This window comes from Tasmannia lanceolata, unplaced genomic scaffold, assembly GCF_043159265.1.
Source record: "Tasmannia lanceolata isolate RefF3 unplaced genomic scaffold, GAP_Taslan_0.1 ptg000019l, whole genome shotgun sequence".
NCBI lineage: Eukaryota > Viridiplantae > Streptophyta > Magnoliopsida > Canellales > Winteraceae > Tasmannia > Tasmannia lanceolata.
The window spans coordinates 19548532-19569205 of record NW_027518696.1 but is presented as its reverse complement, the minus strand read 5'-3'; the positions used below and the strand labels follow the sequence as shown (position 1 = coordinate 19569205).

General features: G+C 38.6%; 2 protein-coding genes across 7 annotated transcripts; both read right to left on the bottom strand.

The window, feature by feature from the left end:
- Positions 1-1657: 1657 nt before the first annotated feature.
- Positions 1658-20303, bottom strand: LOC143852958 (carbon catabolite repressor protein 4 homolog 3-like). Of its 6 annotated transcripts, XM_077362640.1 has the most exons (11): positions 19789-20303; positions 19485-19709; positions 15309-15730; positions 14189-14415; positions 4564-4621; positions 4392-4477; positions 3063-3128; positions 2875-2927; positions 2695-2776; positions 2076-2187; positions 1658-1988 (listed from the first exon to the last, which is right to left on the bottom strand). In XM_077362640.1, the coding sequence occupies exons 4-10, from the start codon at positions 14222-14224 to the stop codon at positions 2164-2166; spliced, it is 405 nt and encodes a 134-aa protein (XP_077218755.1). In that variant the 5' UTR covers positions 14225-14415; positions 15309-15730; positions 19485-19709; positions 19789-20303; the 3' UTR covers positions 1658-1988; positions 2076-2163. The 6 variants fall into 6 exon arrangements, with proteins under 6 accessions (XP_077218755.1, XP_077218753.1, XP_077218750.1 ...); XM_077362638.1 differs by lacking the exons at positions 14189-14415; positions 15309-15730; positions 19485-19709; positions 19789-20303 and adding exons at positions 2299-2338; positions 3305-3382; positions 7188-7780 and having other exon boundaries at positions 3989-4477; XM_077362635.1 differs by lacking the exons at positions 14189-14415; positions 15309-15730; positions 19485-19709; positions 19789-20303 and adding exons at positions 3305-3382; positions 3989-4250; positions 7188-7656 and having other exon boundaries at positions 4365-4477.
- LOC143852957 (uncharacterized) lies at positions 10148-12982 on the bottom strand. The gene is made up of 2 exons (XM_077362634.1): positions 11513-12982; positions 10148-11192 (listed from the first exon to the last, which is right to left on the bottom strand). Exon 1 carries the CDS (start codon positions 12306-12308, stop codon positions 11694-11696), a length of 615 nt encoding a protein of 204 aa, XP_077218749.1. The 5' UTR covers positions 12309-12982; the 3' UTR covers positions 10148-11192; positions 11513-11693.
- Positions 20304-20674: the final 371 nt, after the last annotated feature.

The window sequence follows — 20674 nt, the reverse complement described above, 5'->3', positions numbered from 1 at the left end:
CGCGGCTGATCTGTCGCACATCAGACCAGCCACCTCGTGAATGGAGGCAAAGCTGGTGGCCCTTTGGGTGTGTGAATTCTTTCAAGGGGCGGCCTGATTCGACATTGTTGTTTACTCTGATCCGGTCGAGGTGGTTTTCGTTTACCAACGCATAGGCTGTCACTGCAATCGTTGGAATTGGTTGGTCGCTTGCTTGATTGGAAGGACTGCCAATTTTTCTCTCTTAGCTTAGCTTGACTGATCGTGTAGCAATGAGCTGCTTGCAAGATCATTATACCCTAGCAATTGCTGAGGCGCTGTAAGCTCAGTTCTCCAAAGGGTCGCTCCACTCCATATGATGATCCAAACCGTTCATCTGTTTGGGCACAACGTAAATAGGTTGCGCCCCAAAAATCATTTCCATAGGATAATTCTAACCCTCCGATCTATAGAATATTCCATAAATGATTTTTTGGGGTACTCCATATTCAAATCAATTCAGATCGGAGGGTTAGGATCATCCTATAGAAATGATTTTTGGGGCACAAACAAATGAATGGTTTGGATCATCATATGGAGTGGGCCGTACCTATTGTTTTAGACTTCACGTGTTTTCACAGCCACCCATCATATAAATTCTCAGGGGCCATAAAGCGAAATTAGGAAAGATTCTCGGGGGCAATTTAGACTAAAAAAAGGATAGTAATACTCGCACTGCCACGTTTTGATAAGGGGGCGAACTCACCTTGTCTTTTCTTTTATAATAGGTTGTTGAGAGCTTTTTGGATTTGTAATAGCCTTTAATAGCTTGTTAAATATAAAAAGGCAAGGTGAGTTCCTTCCGTTATTAAAAGTAATTCAAACCGCAACAATTCAAGTTTTATATATGGAGTCCATCAAGTTATAATTATATCTCACTAAGTTATAACCATATCATTTCCCTCTAAATTCGTTTAAATGATAAAAAAAATTACGAAAAAAATTCCAAAATAAATGTTTTTCCCACAATCCAGGCAAGACCCACTACAAGAAAAATGAGTTTCACCGACGGTCATGACCGTCGGTGTATATACCGATGAATGTCGGTGTAACTTACACCGACACTTTTAGTGAACGTCACTGATGCTACCGTGGCTAAATGTATATACCGACGTTTATTTAAAAACGTCGGTGATACTATTTATACCGGCGTTTATGAACGTCGTTATAAATCAAAATCAAACGTTGCTGTTAAGGTAATCGCCGACGGTTTAAGAAACCGTCGGTGTATATAATATTACACCGACGGTCGTGACCGTCGTTAATTCCCAAGTGGCCTTTGGATATGTATATTTGCCATCGTTTTTGGAGCGTTGGTAAATACACCGACGGTTACTGACCATTGGTGAATATACTATTCAGCGACGTTTTTGGAGCGTCGGTGATTATTGTTGAAAACACCGACGTCGGTAAATATAGAAATTTTTTTTTATTTTTAAAAATCCCTTTATTTTGAATATGTCCATCAAATGAAGATACAACCTCTAACCTGTATCAAGCGAGCACAAGGAAGTCGTGCTTCCTCTTTGATCTTCTAAACTACTTTCATCAACATCTTGAATCTAAAATAAAATAAATAGAAGTTATAAAATCAATGGCATTAATCCATCTCTACCACAAGCTTATCATGAACGACTCATAGAATCAACAAGGGAAACTTATCAGATTATGATATTAATGAAATCACTGATTGTTTAATTCTCCCTAAATTTCGGTACATTTACACTACAGCACATGTGTTAATCTGGTGTACACCTGTTTACATTTTAATACAAACAATCACATAAATATATCCACATTCACAACTTGTTTGGATAAACAACCATTACATTATGCACAACCTGTTGACAAGTACAAGTAACTACATCCACAAATTTTATTAATAGAACCTGTATACACACCTATACTAGCATAATGAAATGTCTACATACATGAGAGACAACCTGAAAACCTCTAGTTCTTGTGTTCCCCTGTCCAAAATTAACATAAAATAGTTCAATAACATCCATTTCAGACACTACGCACAAGAACCACTAGATACAAGGAAAGAGAGTAACCTTGACACTCGCATAAGAGCTGTAGAGCTTCAAAGGATGCTCAAGTTTTGTGCATTCTGAATTACCGGATGCAATCTTCACCTCTTCATCAGTCCAAGTGCACGTCGAGAATCTGAAATGCAGAGGTCTTAGGTAAGATGGCTTCATAAATCATAATTTCGTATAGAAATAACATATTAAATGAAAATCTGATGTCAATACAGTTAGCATTTGTTAAGAGTACCTGTCCCTGAAAATATCCTTTTTCTTTGTTAGTACTTCACCTTCATTATAAGAACAGATACTCATGAAAATTTTCTAAAGCATTCATTTACCGACCCCAAATAGTTTGGGACAAAGGCTTAGTTGAGTTGAGTTGCGTAGATTATAAGAACAGAAAATATTGTAAAATTGAATATCAAGAGCCAATGGAGGAATTCAAATGAAAACCACCATCCCTGTTCTTCTGATTTTGCTTGTTGTGAGGAAATGAGAAAAGATCAGATGCACAGGAAATGTATTCATTGAATGAATTTTTTCATGTGACATACGTTCTAAATACTAATGATAGAAGTCCTGTAACAAAGAAATTAAAGGTTTCGTTAAATTGGAATCAAAGCATCAATTTATACATGGCTACCTCAAATACAAAGAGTTGGGCCACATTATCACGGAGACCAAACCCCTTAAACTCAATGCTCTCTCCCTCCAGCAAGCAAAACCTAGGACAATGAAGTCACGAGTCAGAAATCTAACTGAACCAGAATAGCACATTACTATTTAATGTGAGAGAAGATGAAGCACAAGCAAAAATACTTACAAATTCTCTTTCCAAAATATGGCACAACCATCCATTGCCTCCCTAGTACGTCTCTGCAAGATCGAATAAAACATCTAATGTTAGCTCCAATCATTTTACTCATCAAAGTAACAGATCAAGATTCATAAGAAACATAACAAGTATAAAAATCAAACCCACACCCATGTTGAATTTTGCAGAATATTCACCTTAATGCTACCAATATAGCCTTTGTTCCTCATACCGCTCAAAAGATCATCATATCTATCCACCTCCTGAGGGGTTCACAAATAATAAGGCTCATATTTGAAACATAATGCATATATAGAGATCCAAATAATTTATAAAAAAAAACCGGCATAGAGATCCAAATAAATAACACCATGTTTGTTGCAAGGATTTAAATCAGGTTGGCTTTTCCCAGCCCAACCCAAGGAAATACCAATCAAACCTGACCCGAAAACAGGTTGAGCCCAACCCAAGTTGCACCCTGATTGTATATGTGGGAGCCACTGAATCCCCAATACTCCTAAAAGGGTTTAGATGTGATATTTGTTAGGATAAATTTGGTATTGTGAATGCTCAAACAGATGGATACACAAATAATCAAAAAGGAAGAACACAAAGGGAAATTAGAAACAGTCAGAATAATGAGAAGTAGGCAAGGCAAGGCAAACCGAAGCTTTCTCTTATAGACTTCATTTCCTCACATATGCAGGTGGCTACTATGGAAATAAGTCCCGAGGATACACTGCCTATGCCAAGAAGGCACGAACAAGGAGTGCACCACCCCGAGTTCAAGAAACCCAGCATGCCCATACTCAGAGAAAAAAATGAGAAAACTAAAAGAGGAGAAAGAGACATTTAAAATGAGACCTTAACCCATATTTTATAGATGATAAAAAGACACAAAGCCTCCCTATGAAATGAAAGTACCCTTTCACTTAAAATAAATCTTTTGAATAATCAACATGCCTAACTGTCCTTCCAATGGAAATACCATTTCACAAAAAAGAAAGGTCTCTTAGAAAAAAGACTCATTTTTTCTATTTTAAAAAATAAAATATTTTGCAAATATCCAACAACTATCATTCCTCAATTCCTCTCAGTTTAATGACTTGTATAAGTTTCTTACCATACCGGTTGTAGCTGAGATTACAGAGCCAGGAATGGCCAAAAATATGCCCATAGTGCATGCCAGTAGAACTCCCCATGGAGGTAGCTGGAGTTGCTTTTTAAAGTAACTACAACTGAAAATTGACAAAATAGTGGAAACCAAGATAATGCAGAACCACCATTGTGGAACAGGGTCATAGCTTCTCATCAGCTTGTTATGAATATCACCACCTGTTCAAGATCGGCCTTGCCAGGCTTCTTTCAACTGACGCCAAAGTGTTCTTGAATAAAAATAATGACCACACATTATACAATCAGAATGTATGCTGCTTCTGAAGGGGCAAAAAAACATGGGGGCAGAAATTTAAGAGTATGAATTTAGATTAAAAACTGACCATTGATATGATGAGAAACAACATTACCCTGTTGTTTATCAGGTTATGGAGTGCAATTACGCTCCGAATGAGGGACGAAAGGAAAATAACCAGCAGCATATCATTCGTTTTCACTGCAAGAGTAAAAAGTTAGATGTAACAATTACAATATGATGAATGAAGGCCAAAATACAGTTTTCAGCAACATTGATGCCATTACCTGCAAAAGCCTTGATTAGTTCACTCACATTTAGATTTGGAAGTAGATTGAACACATCCTGCAAGGAAGGATTTCAAAAGCATCCAAAGTCAACCAGTGTTTGGAATAAGATAGCTACCAAATCCATAAAACATTGCTTTTCTCCTGGATTTTTAAAGGCTAATTGATTTGAATGGAAGGATTCTGTATGGCCGAAAAAATAAACCGACATTGCTTTTAATCAACCAAATTGGTTATATATGAGTGTATGAAATGGGAAGAATTAACCTAAACCTAAAATGAAAACCCAAACCCTGACAAGAACTATTACATTTATAGTAATTAAATGACAACCAACCAAGCTTTGTTTAGGGAGATATTATATGATGGAGGGCCGTATGAACATTTTCGCACCATCCCATCCTTGATATTTGATCCAACAGCAGCTCACTTTTTGAGGAGCTGCTGTTAGATCAAATATCAATAGAAGCCATCAGATGCCAAGTCCCACTAAATGTAGAGTTTGGAGAATCGTTTGTATTCTATAGATGAAGTGCTATTCTACTTTAATGCAGATATTGGGTTCATGAAGTAACATACTCTAGATAGTGTTTGGAATTCATCTTTGGGCTGAGTTGTCATATAAATGAGGAGCAGCTCTCAAGTACGGAAAAAATCAAACAACTATTAGATTAACTAAGCAACTAACAAGTTGGTCACAACATGAAACCTATCGTGAGTCTGGCCCCCAAACTATGGAATCACATCCATGCCAACTGCATAACAGAAATGTATGTAAACTTCATAATTGAGTTTCGAGAAGAAATTGATAAGAAGGTGACGTCTATTGCTTACACCTGACATATTAAGTGCAAAACTCATGGATTTGAGGGTTTTGGGAAAGAGAAGCACACTGAAATTTCTTTCTTTCTGCTACTACGCTTTAATAAAGATGGGTATAGCGATTTTAGTAGCAAATAGGTGCACACAGTTTTGAAGAAATTGAGATAAGTCGAACTTAAGACTCATGAAATTGTGAAGTTTCATAATGTAGCTGAAGCTTATAGGCATCCACAAATAAACTTGCCTCAAGGCAGAGAAGTACACCTATTCAAACTGATGCTTAAGCCTGAGCTAATATGAACTAAATAACTGAAAAGTATAACAGTTGCAGATTATAGCATGTAAAAAGAAAACAAGACCCGAAAAAAAAATATCCGCAGATAGCCAACAGATAATTGAGCTCATGAATATTTAAATTCTTACAAGAATTTTGTATTTTTTTGGAGTAGATTATCAAATGAATCCTGGTGGAGCCAGTATTGCAAATAATTTTTAGGGGCATCAAAAGATGCCTAAGTTCATGGAGGTGTTAGTGCTTCCAAAAGGTTGTTAGTGGAGGTCATATAATGTACTTTTGAATTAAGTAGATACTAATCTCAGAGACAGCAGAAAAAGTAGCGATGTACTTGTATGTTGGTACAGAATAGTACATGCTGTGTAAAACAACTTAGAATCCTAAAGGTGCATAAAAAAGAACTTCCATTAGATTAGCTTTAAAAAGTTTGTGTGCGAAAGTACAAATAGCGTAACCAATTTTTGTCTCTACCTCCTAATGAAATATTTCTTCTGCAACTGAGTTGTATGCCCCATTAACATCCTATGACCATTAATCAAATGTCAGTTACGACTGAGGTTCTGCCATGATGCAATCAAAAGTAATATTTAGAAGATACATATAGAGTATCTTGCACAACAACACAAACAGGCTGATATTAGAATCATACAAGTCATCATGCTCCAAACCTATGGCAGCACAGAACCTTGCCACGCTGATGTAACAAGTAAACAATCAAATACTTGTCTTTGACCTGCAACTAGTTGATGTAAATTCCATCCTAGAAGCAACCAAGTGCAAATACAGATGAAACTTTCAACGCGTCATACCAGACAGTTGCCACCTTCCAATTATAAATGGGAAATGGAAAAAAAATGAAATAGACACTGCAAATAATGGTAAAAAAAACAAACAACTCATATTCAACAAACCAGAAACCTAAAAAAAACAATCAAAACAAGCTTGGAGACCGTTGCAGATTAAAAACCCATCAGCCAAGTTTACAAAAATCCTTAAAACTGGAAACCCCAAAATTTAAAAGCAAATTACTCAAACTAAATAATGCAAATTCAAGCATCCAAGAAATACAGAGCCTGAATTCAATAACCTAAACACCTACAAATCCAAAATTCAAAACACATAACCAATAACCAAGATCCCAAATTAAATAATCAAACAAAATCAAACAAGTAATAGCAGAACAACTTATACAGATGACATTCAACATATACTTCCACATTCCATTAAAATATGTCCACTCACAGGAAAAAAAAATTAAGGCAAAGGCTTGGATTCGCTACCCATGAAAACCCTAGGTCCGATACATACATAGTCCACGAAAATCCCAAAATAAAATCTCATGAAAACCCAAAAATACATAATCATATTACCATGAAAAAACCCCCAAAAATCCATGAAAAAAGCCCCAAATATCAAACTGAATCCTCCATGAAATTAATCTATTTATAAAGAAGTGTGTGCGTGTGTGTGTGTGTGTGTGTGTGAGAGAGAGAGAGAGAGAGGGTACCGTTTTTACTTAGAGACCTCCATAACTCTCCTAAAAAATGAGATCTGAGAGATGATGGAGGCTGAGACAATGGAGCTCCTCCTTGATGAATCCTCCCTATTTTTGTTCTTCAAAACGACCATTAATTGAAACCCAAACCCAAACCCATTCTTCTTCTTCCTCTTCAGAAAAGAAACCCTACCTTGAAACCAGTGGCAACGGCGGCTGAGTTTCTCGGCGGCGACGGGAAGAGAAAGGAAGAAGGAAACCCTAGCTTTTGTTCGCGCCAGAGAGGAGAGAGCGAAATAAGGTTTTCCCGCACGCGAGGGTTTCCTTATCTTCCTTATCTTTGGGCGCGAGTGGAAAAATCCTCACCGTCGCTCCTTTGGTGAACGTCGGTGTATGTACTATTATTAGGGACGTTCAACATGACGAACGTCGGTGAATGCCCTTTTTCTTGTAGTGACCTTACTTCTCCCATTAAAAACTTTCTGATTTCCCCATAATTCTCGAGGTTGTTTTACTTCATCAGGTAGTATCAGAATAGATTATTTCCTTCGGTTGAAGAAAAAGTTTGGTAGTAACATTTGCACGAATTTGTGGCTACCAAGTACCTTCCATCATTTCAAAGGAAAGTTGTTGAATAGCAAGAATGGGAGGTAATGCCAAACTTGAAATCATTTTATTATGAGCAATGCTCTGGAGACTGAGAGAACGACTGAGCAAACAACTGAACAAATGGGTTCTCGTCACAATATGACAAGTGACATAATCCAGCACTTAAATTTAGGAAAATCAATAAAGTAATTTTCTTTTGCACAAATGGCACATTCTCATTGTTGGGCTATCATATCGATCGTACTCTCGGTCTCCATATCCTTTTTCCTTTTATTACTACGTAGAGCAAGAAATTATAAATTGGGAGTCACCACCATTACATGATGAAGATTCAGGTGAGATTTTTATTTGTTGCTAAAAGTTTAGATATGTTGACGAAGTGAACAGCGAGTCACTTGAAGTGATGGTTGGTGTGCGATATAAAACCAAGAACGAATAACCAAAAGAAACTGGACTTGACATCATATTAGGTGAACCGCTAGATATTGAAGAGATGTATGAATGGAAAAACATTACATCGATTTCTCCATCAATTTATATTGATGTATTTTTGTTAGATCTTACATTGAAACTTACAACTAATGTTCATGAATTCGACATGTTCAAGATCAAGATAAATTATATTTTCACCTTGAAAATTATGCTGCAAGGTCCGATCCTCAAGAGTTTCTATTGAACGTTATGAGATAATTCAGAACTAGAGTAGTTTTTTTTAACTAGGGGAAAATGATGGCGGCGAAAACTACTAAGAATGTGTGGTTTGTCATTTAATACAAAGAGTGGAACAAGTCTCTTGTCCTGCAAGTTTCATTTTTGTCATTTTATTTGTAGTCTGCCTTTTATGCATCAAATATTGTTCATTTGGCTTCATTTTGATATCAATAGAAAGGTTTTTTTATTACCTGTCTAACGAGTCAGAGATCACGCGATTTGATGAAGTTATGAGCGATTTATAGATGTGACATATGTGTATGATAGAATTTCTATTTCATGGTTCTTTTAGTCAAGTTTTTATTATTTCTTTTGAGTTACTTGAGATGGACAATTAAGATTAATTGTTTAGCTCTTAAATTAGCTTTTAGGGTTTCTTTTTCTTATAAATAGATATTATCAATGTTAGAGTAGGTGCCCTAAAACCCAGTAAATTTCGCATGTTAATCCATAAAAGTTTATTTTTCATAACATTTATGGGTACTAAAAGTTAAATATGTGTGATATTTTACTTGTTATTGACACATATTTGTCTTCTGGTAGCAGAGTAAACCCATGCTCATGGATTCACAGATCCTAGGGAGCAAGGAGATATGAGATTCCGGTTCTTTGCAGACCTTAGTAGTTCCTAGTTGGGGTTGAGGTTGGACACCTCCTCCTGTACACAACTAGCATCTATCTTGCCTATATGCAAGAGATGTGGAGTGACTTATCTCAATCACTTGGGTAGTAGACCCTAAGCAAGATAGAGTGGGTACGACAATGAGATTGCGTACTGAACAGGATCACATTAGAATAACTTGTGGACAAAAGACAGTTGAGCTATTCTACCAGACAGGACCCTTTACATGTCCTTTGACCTGAGGGGTCATATTGGTCTGTTGGTGAGTCTCTCATTTTTTGTCTATCTAACCATGATTCTTATTGGAGTTGCCAGAGGGTAGTACTAGAGTGTTGGACAAACCTTCAAGGTCAATAGTGATACCTGGCATGGAATTCTCATCTGGGCTGACTTGTGCCTTGCCTGGGTACCACTGTGCATCAACAGCAGGTAGTGTGAATATATGCACTTATGCCAGTTTGTGGATGTTTACATTCAATTATTAAAGACTATGGTATCACATTCAATTAAAAGCCTCTCCTTTGGCCACAAGGCGGGCTTTGAGACGTTCGATGGTGCCATTCAGAAGGTATTTAATAGCAAAGAACCACCTATAGCCAACAGGCTGCGCTCCAGAAGGTAGATGTTCAAGATCCCATGTTTTATTAGAACCAAGTGCAGCGATTTCGACATCCATAGCAGCTCGCCAACCAAGATGAGCAAGAGCATCTGAAACTGTTTTAGGCAGAGAAACAAAAGAAACACTCGAAACAAATGAACGAAATGAAGGCAAAAGATGCTCATAAGAAACAAACTGTGCGATGAGATGTGCAGTCCTATGAGATCGAGTGCAGGAAGCAATGGGAGAATCAGATGCAAGAGGATTGCCTGATGGAGAAGTATCCGACTGAGGACGCGGATCAACTGGTGGAGGCAATGGCGGTCCTGTAGGAAAGACAGTTGATAGGGGCCCTCAAGTGTATACTATAGGTGCAGTTTTAGAAATGGCCTCCGTAGACTCCAAATCAGGCGCAATGGAAGGAGTCACTATAGCGGGTTCAACAGGAATAGACGACAGCGGAAGCAACAAAGATGGTACCTCAACAGGACCCGGAGGTGGAGCATGAAAATATGAAGTATCATCAAAGAATGTCACATCGGCAGAAACAAATATTTTCTGCAGGTGAGGACTATAACACTTGTATCCTTTTTTAGTACGGGAGTAACCCAAAAAGATACATTTTTTCGCTCGAGGGTCCAGTTTGTCACGACCAGGGCTTAGGTTGTAGACAAAACAAGTGCAGCCAAACACACGAGGAGTCAAGGGAAATGGATCACCTGAAGGAAACAAAACAGAAAACGGAGTACTACCAGATAAACTAGAAGAAGGTAGACGATTTGCTAGAAAGCAAGCTGTAAGAGCTGCATGGCCCACAAAATATTTAGGAACTCTCATGTGGAACATAAGCGTATGAATCATATCTAATAAGTATTGTAACTTCCTCTCAGCAACACCATTCTGCTGCGATGTGTGAGCACAGGAAGATTGATGCATAATTCCCTGTGAAGCAAGAAAGTTAGTAAAACCATTAGAGCTAGAAAAGTATTCTTTTGCATTGTCAGTACACAAACAAGAAATGGGAGACTTAAATTGATTTTCTACCTCAAAGTAAAATAACTTAAATGCATTGAATACTTCAGATCTATCTTTCAACAAAATTAACCATGTTGCACGAGAATAATCATCAACAAAGACAATAAAGTACCGAAAACCAGATAAAGAAAAGAGTTCGTGCCAGGCCCCAAACATCTGAATGAACAAGTTCAAATGGGCGCGATGACCTACGACTACCACGCGAAGGGAAGGACACTCGATATTGTTTCTCCAACTCACACGACTCACACGACCACGACTCAACAAAACTAGTAAGAAAAGGAGATTTCTGAAGCTTCTCTGCAGGAGGGTGACCCAATCGGCAGTGCCACTGATAAGCATCAACAAATGTTCGAAGAGCAACATTAATTGTGGTCGAATCAAGATAATACAAGCCACCAACCTCATGGTCCAATCCAATCCTCGTCCCAGTCTTCATATCCTGAAATATACAATAAGATGGAAAGAAAGAAACAGAACAATTTAGAGATTTAGTCAATTGACGTACATATAGCAAATTAATAGGAAATGAAGGAACATGCAGAACTGGAGATAAATGAATATCATTAGAGATGGACACCATACCAACCCCAGAGACAGGGGACTTGGTTCCATCTGCTAATGTAATAGTAGGAGGAAGCCTAGAGATATCTGACTGGAAGGATGGGAGAATATGAGAATTACCAATCATGTGGTGAGATGCCCCTGAATTAATAAGCCATGATCCAAGGGTAGAACCAGAAAGAAAACAGGAGGAGCTACCTGGTTGAACGAATGTGGCCATAGGCTGCTTGCCTTTATCACGGATGCGCAGAAGTTCCTCATAGTCAGCACGACTAACCACCATGGAGTCACTGGAAGGCGATGCAGTAGGAGCAGAGTGGGGAGGGTGGGTATCATCAGAAGCAACTACCAAAGCAGTAGAATTACAGCGGCGACGGAGCTATGGATGTAGATCATAACAATAATCAATACTGTGGCCATCCATAAGATAATGGGTACAATAACGAGACCCATGACCACAACCACGACCTCCCCCTGAATCACGACCACGACCACGACCATGGCCACCACCATCATAGCCACGGCCACGACCACCACCATCACGACCACGGCCAAACCTACCAAAACCACGTCCTCGATCACCACCAGTATAAGTAGCAAGTGCAGACTCATCAATATGCGGAGCACTGGCCGGAGTAGCCCTCATACGCTGTACACGAGAGAACATGTCAGCAAGAGACGGAAGAGAGCCTAAACCGACAATCTGCTGGCGTAGTTGAAGATAGTCGGGGCTCAAAGAGTCAAGATAGCGAACAACACGTAAATTCTCCTGACGCTTGGCAAGAACAACAGGATCTACTATGAAGGGCATGAGCAGGTCAAGCTGTTGACAAAGAGCCACATAAGAACTGTAATGATCTGCAGTGGTCATCTCCCCACGATTGAAAACAAGCCAATCAGAGAAAAGATCGCACATCCGTGTGACGTTATCGGTGCCAAAGTACAAAGTTGCCGCACGGTCCCAAACCTCCTTAGAGGAATCAAGATACATCATATTAGTAGCAACCTAGGGTTCCATAACACTTCACAGAAAAGAACGAATCATGGCATCCTCCTGTTCCCATCTCGCATAGGAGGGATTTGTGGTGGCTGGGGAGGCACTCTCAAAAAATGAACTTTACCCTGAGATATGTACGAACTGCCCTTCGCCAAGGAGGATAATTTTGCCCATCAAGCTTTATGGAGGTCATATGAAGAGGAGCCTCTACATGAGTATAAGGAGCACTAGATGAATGGGATGAAGGGGGAAGACTGGCCCTATCAACCGTCGGCTTTAATGAGGAATCTTCTGAAGCCATAATAACCACCAACTACAACAATCTGCAATCGTAATAATAATGGCGAGAACAACCAACAACAAATACCACAAACAAGATAACGGGTGGTGAAGAATTTGTTAACCACCAACAACCAATCACCAAATCACGACCAACAATGCACCGAAAGCACACATAGAGAGCACCAAGTCTCGATGGACATATTCAAACAACCAAGAGGCAGCAGAATCGAACATATGGTCACCACAGATGAACATCAATAAACCACCAGCAGTACTCATCCACTACCAATAAACACCAAGAGTAATCACTCACAACCAACTACACAATCACCACCACTTCCAGATCTACCACCACTCAACATACAATCAAATCCACTAACAAATCACGTTTGAAGGCACCAAGACGAGGTTCCGAGACAAATAAAGAAGCAAGAATACCCAAAAAACATAGAAGAAAGAGAGGAGAGAAACCAACAAACTTTCCAGAACCAACGATGGAATAAAATATAAAGAAGAAACAAGTTTAAACCATGAAAAAAAGGAATTTATGGACTGATTTGAGGAGTTAGGGTTAGGATTGGGTGGAGGAAAGGGGTGCGAGTGGTTAGGGTTAAATTTAGGGTGGTAGGTGTCACGGCTAGGTTTAGGATTTGCGAAAGAAAGAGGTTTTTTTTTTTTTTTGGGATATGCGCACAAAAGTTTTGGGTTTTGGGTATACGAAATCAAGAAATTGGATTTTGGGTTATGTGCATCATGTAAAAGGGCTTTGGGAATTGATTTGGATCACTTCCGGTGGTGATGGTTATGTTTAGGTTTGGCTTTTGGGAATTGATTTAGGTATACTGGGAATTGATTTGGGTCACTTCTAGTGGTGGTGGCTATGGTTGGGTTTGGGTTTGGGGTTTAGGAAAATAATTTGGGTATATTAGGAATTGATTTGGGTCACTTCTAGTAGTGGTGGCTATGGTTGGGTTTGGATTTGGGTTTTGGGTTTGGGTTTTTAAAGTTAGGGTTTTGGAAATTGAGGAGAGGGGATAAGGGTGGAGCGTTAGAGATTTTTTTTTTTTTTTTAGGAACAGGGTTTAGATCTTACCTTAAAGCTCTGACTACTTTAATCAACCAGTAACTCCAAAAGCATCAAACTACCGGTAACTCCAAAAGCTTAAGCTGTTGGAGAAGGCGTTATTTAATCTCTTATACTTTAACACTCCCCCTCGAGTGTGGCCCTCTTTCTTTGGGTTGGCCTACACGTGGCACATGTGGCCCCACTTTTGGGTTTGACCATTGCATGTGGATTTTGCTATCAAGGAGGTTTGAACCCAGTCATTTGCTCTGATACCATGTTAAATTACATGGTGTAACAGAGAGAGAGAGAGAGAGAGAGAGAGACTCTAAGAATTAGAGAGATTCTCTCCCCTCCCACGAAAAAGTGTTTTTATTATATTTAATAAAATGAATTACTGAAATACCCTTAATGAAGGGTATATACGTCTAACAGTTATCATAACACTTATGTTACATATCGGTTTGAGCGAGATTAAAGGAAAAAAATAATAATGAACTGAATGGCATAGAAATTAGCAAAATAGACTCACCACAATGAATCCCCTGCGCACTTGATATGCAGCCATAATTGTCGTAAAAAATGGAAGATCAGAGGCAAAGGAGTTGGCTCTTTCCTGGGCTTCTCCTTTTTCTTCTGGCCTCACATGTCGCGTTCTTTGCAAATAATGAACTCTTCCAGCAACACTGGAGAGTGGGTCAAGATCCTCTGTTTCAATCCTTACAACCCTCTCTGGTTTAGGAGATGGCTTATATTTGCCTACATAAAAACAACGGTTACCTGAACATTATGGTAGATTTAGAAATTAGAAATGGAAGCAGCTAACAGAAGCATTAATTGTATGACATTCAAAAAAGAAAAAAAAAAAAGAATGCCATGTGATTGCCTTACGATAATGAATAAAGAATGTATGCCGAGGAAAAGTATAGTTTTTCAGCCACTTCTCGCCCTCTCCTTTCTCCCTCTCAAGAGAATTTAAAGGGCAAGATTCGTGGTGCAAAGTTGCTGAAAAATAAGAAAAAAACATTTTGAGTAGAGTTTTTTTTTTTTCTCTGTTTTTAGCCACTTATCACCATCTTCTTGCACCCTCTCCTTATGCCATCTCAATTCTCTCCCTCTCACACCGTCCCTGCCCCTCTCTCAACCACCAGATAAACTAATATTCCGGGGGGGGGGGGGGGGGGGGGGTGATTTTCATGGCTGCCAAAATGGCCTAAATAGATCATTATACCAAAGAAGCATGAAGGTCAATATGAAATAATAGTCACCTTTTTTTTTCTATTCTGAACTGCAAAAACTAATTAATGATAAGCTCATGTCCAGGATTTCAAATGCATGTACAATCTATTCGCGGGGATTTTTATGAAGCAATTAAGTATTCTTATTATTATATATAAAGACATGAATACTTACTTGGGCAAGGAAAGGAACAACATCAAGAGAACATAGAAGATACATAATACCTGTAGCCTATGTCAAGAAAATTGGAAAAGATCATGAAAAGGAAAAGCTGTGTTTGTGGGCTGCACAGTTGATATCTCGGGAAGCAATTCTTCGTATGGATTATAAATTCAAGATGCACGGAATAGAACTTTACCAGGGTGAAAATCTTCATAGACAGATTTGAATCAGAAGTAATTTTTTCTCCTTACCTCGGAATGAATGTTTCGGTGAGGATAAGTTGTTGCTAAGATGGTTTTCCAAGTCAATTTCACAAGCTTTCTTCCGAGAGACGACGGGACCAAAATCCAGAGACTTCTTCGGCGGCCTACTTCGTTTTTTGGTCCATTGAAGAAAGTGGGCTCTTGAAAACTGTCGCCGGTAAACATGTCTTCTCTCTCACACGCAGTTTTGTCGAAAATTAGTACACTGAAATGCATATTTCCTTCGTAACTAAAAACTAGAAAATCAGAAACCCTTAAGGAGTGGGCTTTGGCAAATTCCTGCCAACCATCTAGAAGATATGTACGATTGGTTTTTTTGCTCAATTCCACATGCCAAACCCTACTATTCGGACCCTCTAGAATGGCTGTTCTTTTAGATGACGCTTCCTTTGAAATATGCTTCATGAAAGCTGGTGGAAATTTATAAATAGTTACAGTTCAAGCACACCATTTGAGGGTAATGAGTTATTTTGCATTTTTAACTTCCTAGATAAATGAAAACGAACACAAATAAAAAGTAAAAAAAAAAATAGTAGAAGCCAGGAAGAGACAACAGAGAACGAAACAGACCCTAAAGCAAACAGATGCAACATCAATTTCATGGCAAATTTAAATACATTACACTTTCAGCACACCATCTAGGGATCAGAATAATGGGTTATTTTGCAATTTTAACTTCCTAGATAAATGAAAAAGAATAGAAGTTAAAAGTTAAAAAACTAGTTCTAACCAGGAGAAACTAAAGCGGTCTTGATCACACTTACATGCATGCTAATATATGCTTATACTATGTATATGTGATCAGTCCTATTGATCCAATTGGGAACCAGAAACATGCCCATCAACTATTTAGATTTCCTTCATCAGATGATCCTGAGCGTTTGATCAATAACCCTTTTTTTTTAGGATTCCGCTGATAAAAGATAAACCATTGAATTTTGTAGTTCTTTACCGCATGGATGCCTGGGACCACGTTAGTTGTCGCACGATTCTCCGCAAGACCAATGGTCTTGATGTCCTCATGCGGAACCATACAGTTGATCACCGACAGCTAATGAAAACCATTATGTGGATCCCCCAGATTAAGCTTTAATGTGATAGGACCCAGCCAAGCAAACTTTTTTTTAATAAAATTTCCATATCAACAAAATGGCAGGGCATGAGGCACTGCTCAAATGAATGTCCAAAGGTTCAGACGCATCTATTCATTAAGGATTATACAGAGAAGCCGAGTCCTTAAGAGGAGCCATCAGATGAGAACGTGGAGTGTATCTCTGCTGATAACATTGTTGGCGAGTGTCTCCTTAGCCGGAGAATATGTTTGACTCCCAGGTCAAATGAGGATGAGATGAGGCATAGCATCTTCACCTCCCGGTGCACCATTGGCGACAGAGTCTGCATTCCAGTTTTTGATGGTGGAAGCAACACTAATGTCATCTCAGATGAAGCGTCAAGAAGCATAGCTTGACACGTGAGCCTCACCCTGTGTCGTATCGACTGGCTTGGCTGAATCAGAGTGATGATCTATGGGTGACAGAGCAGTCCTCAGTGGCCTTTGCCATGGGGGACAAATACAGTGATTCTGCTTGGTTTGACATAGTACCGATGGACGCCTGTCATGTCTTATTAGGCAGGCCATGGGAGTTTGACAAAGAGGTCCTTTATGATGTTAGGAATAACACTTCTATCTTAACCCGTACTGGTGTGGCTCTTTAGCTTAAAGTCTTGGGTATGCTCCCCAGAGACGAGAGTTCCAATCCCCCAGGGCTTGCCTGATGCTCGTGGTTTACGGGTGATTGTGCGGATCATGAGGGAATTAGTCCCACTCTACAAAGTGGGGTGGGGACACCCTACGTCATAAAAAAAAAAAAAAAAACAGAAGATTGTCCTATTGCCTATGAAAGAGGAAAGTAACACAGCCATCCTCGAGTCAAAGGTCACCCGTCTCGCAAAAGCCAAGCTAAAGAAAGCTATTGAGGTGCAAGAAGAACCTTTTCCCACCTATTCCATGCCTACTGGTCAGGTAACAGTAAACACTGACTTGTATGAGGGACCACTAATACAAATCATAACAGGTTTTGTAGATGCAAAATCCGTACAACAAGATGTTATGAATGAATATTGGGTGAAAGGTCAGCATGGTCAAAAGAAGCACCCTCATAATGGCAAGGGTAAACACTTGAAAAGGTCTTCACTGGACCTCATTGAATCACGTCACCACAGAGAACCAAATGACTGCAAAAGGTCTATGTTCAGTTAATCCATGGGCCCTTGGGTTACCATATGAGTGTTTCATATTTGATCCAGGCATCATCAACTATGCCTTCACTGAGTTAATCAGCCGAAGGAGCAGATTGTCACATGAGACATAGCCATATAGGAGTCTACCTGCAACCTTGAGTTGCAGGGAGCATTTGAGCTTGAGGACAAGCTCCACGGGAGAGGATGATGGGGACCAGGTTTGAGGCCTCTAGCAAGAGGTTAAAAGAAGTGACGGAAATAGTTGAAATGGAGGGTTATAGTTGTAATAAGATGTAACAGCCTGGATTTTCGGAGGTCCTGAAGCCTGGCCCATTAACTAACATACAAAAATCTTGGTGAAATAAAACAAATGTTAGAGCAATGTCTACCATCAAATAAAGTAATTTTGTCTCAATGACTCCTCATGAAAATACAAAAGTAAGATGATCCCAAGTTTTAAATTTAACAATACATAAAGGGAAACTACCCTGAGAATCTGTAGAACTTCGGTCCTTCACAAGTTCTCATCCTCGGCCTTATCCTCTTTAACATAAATGGTGTCCACCCTGGAAATATTTTTGGTGTGAGTTTCAACCACAGAAACCTAGTAGGGAAAATAAAGTTTTATGTCATCTAAAAGATGAAAAAAACAGTGATAATCTTTACTTTAATTCATTTTCTTCATAACATTAGCATAAATTACTATTTATTAAAACATGGTACAACATTACTACATCATATCTTAAAGTGAATCTTCTTTTATCCATTTCACCTTAAAATACCGTGATCTAGTGCATACAATAAAACACTCCTTTTTATGCAAGGAAACCACTCCAATCCAATAATAGCACATAGACTAGATGTGCTTAGTCAAGAAAGGTATGAATGCCAATACCCACCCCTCGTAATATCCACGCCTACGGCCCATCACTGTTGTGGTACAATAAGGTCTAAACATATCATCATCATAACATACCCAGTCCACCCGATTTACTGGTGTGCGAAAGGGGTGCCTGTCCAACCGATTTACCGGAAGCGACTTAGGCGGACTCTGCTCAAGACCTCATATCCTTGGTTTAAGGGTGCCAACCTAAGGACACGGAATGAACCCACCCTTTTCATTGCTATACAACATTCCATAGTGCTTTAAGATGCTTAAGTCCTTAAATCATTTCTTTCTTATTTTACAAATATATGCAAATATGCCATGTACATAGGTTCTTGGTTTGCAAAAATATGCTCATATGCTCTTGAAGACTCGTGATGCATAACTCACATTACGTAAACTTCTTATCATTGTTTTAATCATATGTTTCAACATTAACGAAAAAGGGATCAACATAAAATCTCTAACTTTTAGGGGCATGTCAAATATTAAAATAGACGGATCATATTAAATTAACATTCAGAATTCTTATTTTGGCACAATCAAACATGGTGGCAATATCAAACATCAAATACTTATATGTGCCAAAATATTTTGGTGTAATGAGCAAAACAAATACTTTATTCAAAACAACGTATCATATTACTTGGTGTAAGTATCAAGATTTGTTTTCAGCTCATAGATATAAATTTATTTAATCACACTTGAGCAGTTAATCATGAATAATAAATTTTCTAATTTCCTTATAATGTGTGACTATCAAAAGTGAGAGGTTTCAATTATTATAAAAAAAATCATTCTACCAGTTATTTGTAACTTCTTATAAATTAAAACAAAGAGATGGATAAATTAAGATCAATTGTTGCATTCCAAATCTAACAATGTTACAGTCAATATCTATCATAAAATAAACTTTTGATCCACATAACTTAAGATTAATCAAATTTCATATTTGCAAAAAGTATATGTAAATTTTATTTATAGAAAAGTACGCCCTTCATACAATTAAATGCCACAAAACATAAATTTTCACCAACCTCTTTGTTCTTGTTGTCTTCTTCTTTCTTCTCCTTTGCTTTTCTCTTTCACTCTCTTCTTTTCTCTCTTATCCAAAATCAGTTGGGATGGACCTTAAAAACTACTTATGATCCACTGTTTTAAACCGTCCATGATTGATTTCTCTGACCTCAAACCAGAACATGCAACAACTTATGCCTTGGGGGTTCTCAAAGCAATAGGAAAACCAGTCCCGAATTACATGACTACAAGTAATAAAAGAAAAACGATGAGAGGAAGAAAAAGAAACTAAATACGTGAAAGGTAGCCCTTAGGTTAACTTACTCTGTTTTTTTGTGGGAAGATGCTCCTTAATCAGTTGCCTTTCCCTACTCATCATTTTTTTTTCTTTTTTTCTTTTTCTCTCTCTCTCTCTGTTCCTCTTCAATAAGCAGGAGCCACCTTAAATGGAAGTTAAAGGAAGACTTCCCCATTTCCCCCAACGCTCCTCAATCAAACCAAATGGGGCACCATATTGATTTCAAAAACCAACTCCCTTCCCTCACTCTTATTCCTTTATTTCTAAGGGAGAGATCCCACCACATTTTCTAAACCCAACAGCCAACTAGCAAGTTGGAAATACATAGGATATGAACTTACCTGTGAAACATGACTTCTCCATAGGAAGAGAGGAAGCTCCTTCTTTAAAACCATCCAAACCGAGAACCCTCCTTCCTTTAGCTAGGAGAGATCTCGTTTGTTTCAATTTTGGAATTTTTGGGATGACAAGAGGCACGTTTCCACTAGGATTCCCAACAGCCAATGGCAAGCAATCAGTTATAACTAAACCACACCCACCTAGAGAAAATATAGGATTAGACCTTTAATAGACCCAAAATAAAAGGGCTAATAAAATTGTTTGCGGGACACGATTCACAAGCTTCAGTTAATTGATTTGTAGAAGGACTTTGATGTGGACTCTAAGCAACACACGTTCATGGATACATATGAGAAAACGGTTCCTACACATATGTGTAGATAAGTTCTCTACACACTAGCTTAAAAAACAGTGGGGGCCACATTATTTGGGTGATCCAAGCCATTCATTTTTAAGGCCCTCACATAGATAGGGTGTCCACAATAAATCAGATCCGTAGGATCATCCTAACCATTCGAACTGTGGAGGCAAAAAATGGATTAATTTGTGAAGGTTTAAACACATCCATTTTAC

Coding starts and splice junctions, on each gene's coding strand:
- LOC143852958 (XM_077362635.1), bottom strand. CDS start 4,177: ATGAGAAGCTATGACCCTGTTCCACAATGGTGGTTCTGCATTATCTTG. Junction 3,383..3,988: donor TCTCAGCTACAACCGGTATG/GTAAGAAACTTA, acceptor AAACCCTTTTAG/GAGTATTGGGGATTCAGTGG. Junction 2,188..2,694: donor CCCAACTCTTTGTATTTGAG/GTAGCCATGTAT, acceptor TCTGCATTTCAG/ATTCTCGACGTGCACTTGGA.
- LOC143852957 (XM_077362634.1), bottom strand. CDS start 12,308: ATGATGTATCTTGATTCCTCTAAGGAGGTTTGGGACCGTGCGGCAACT.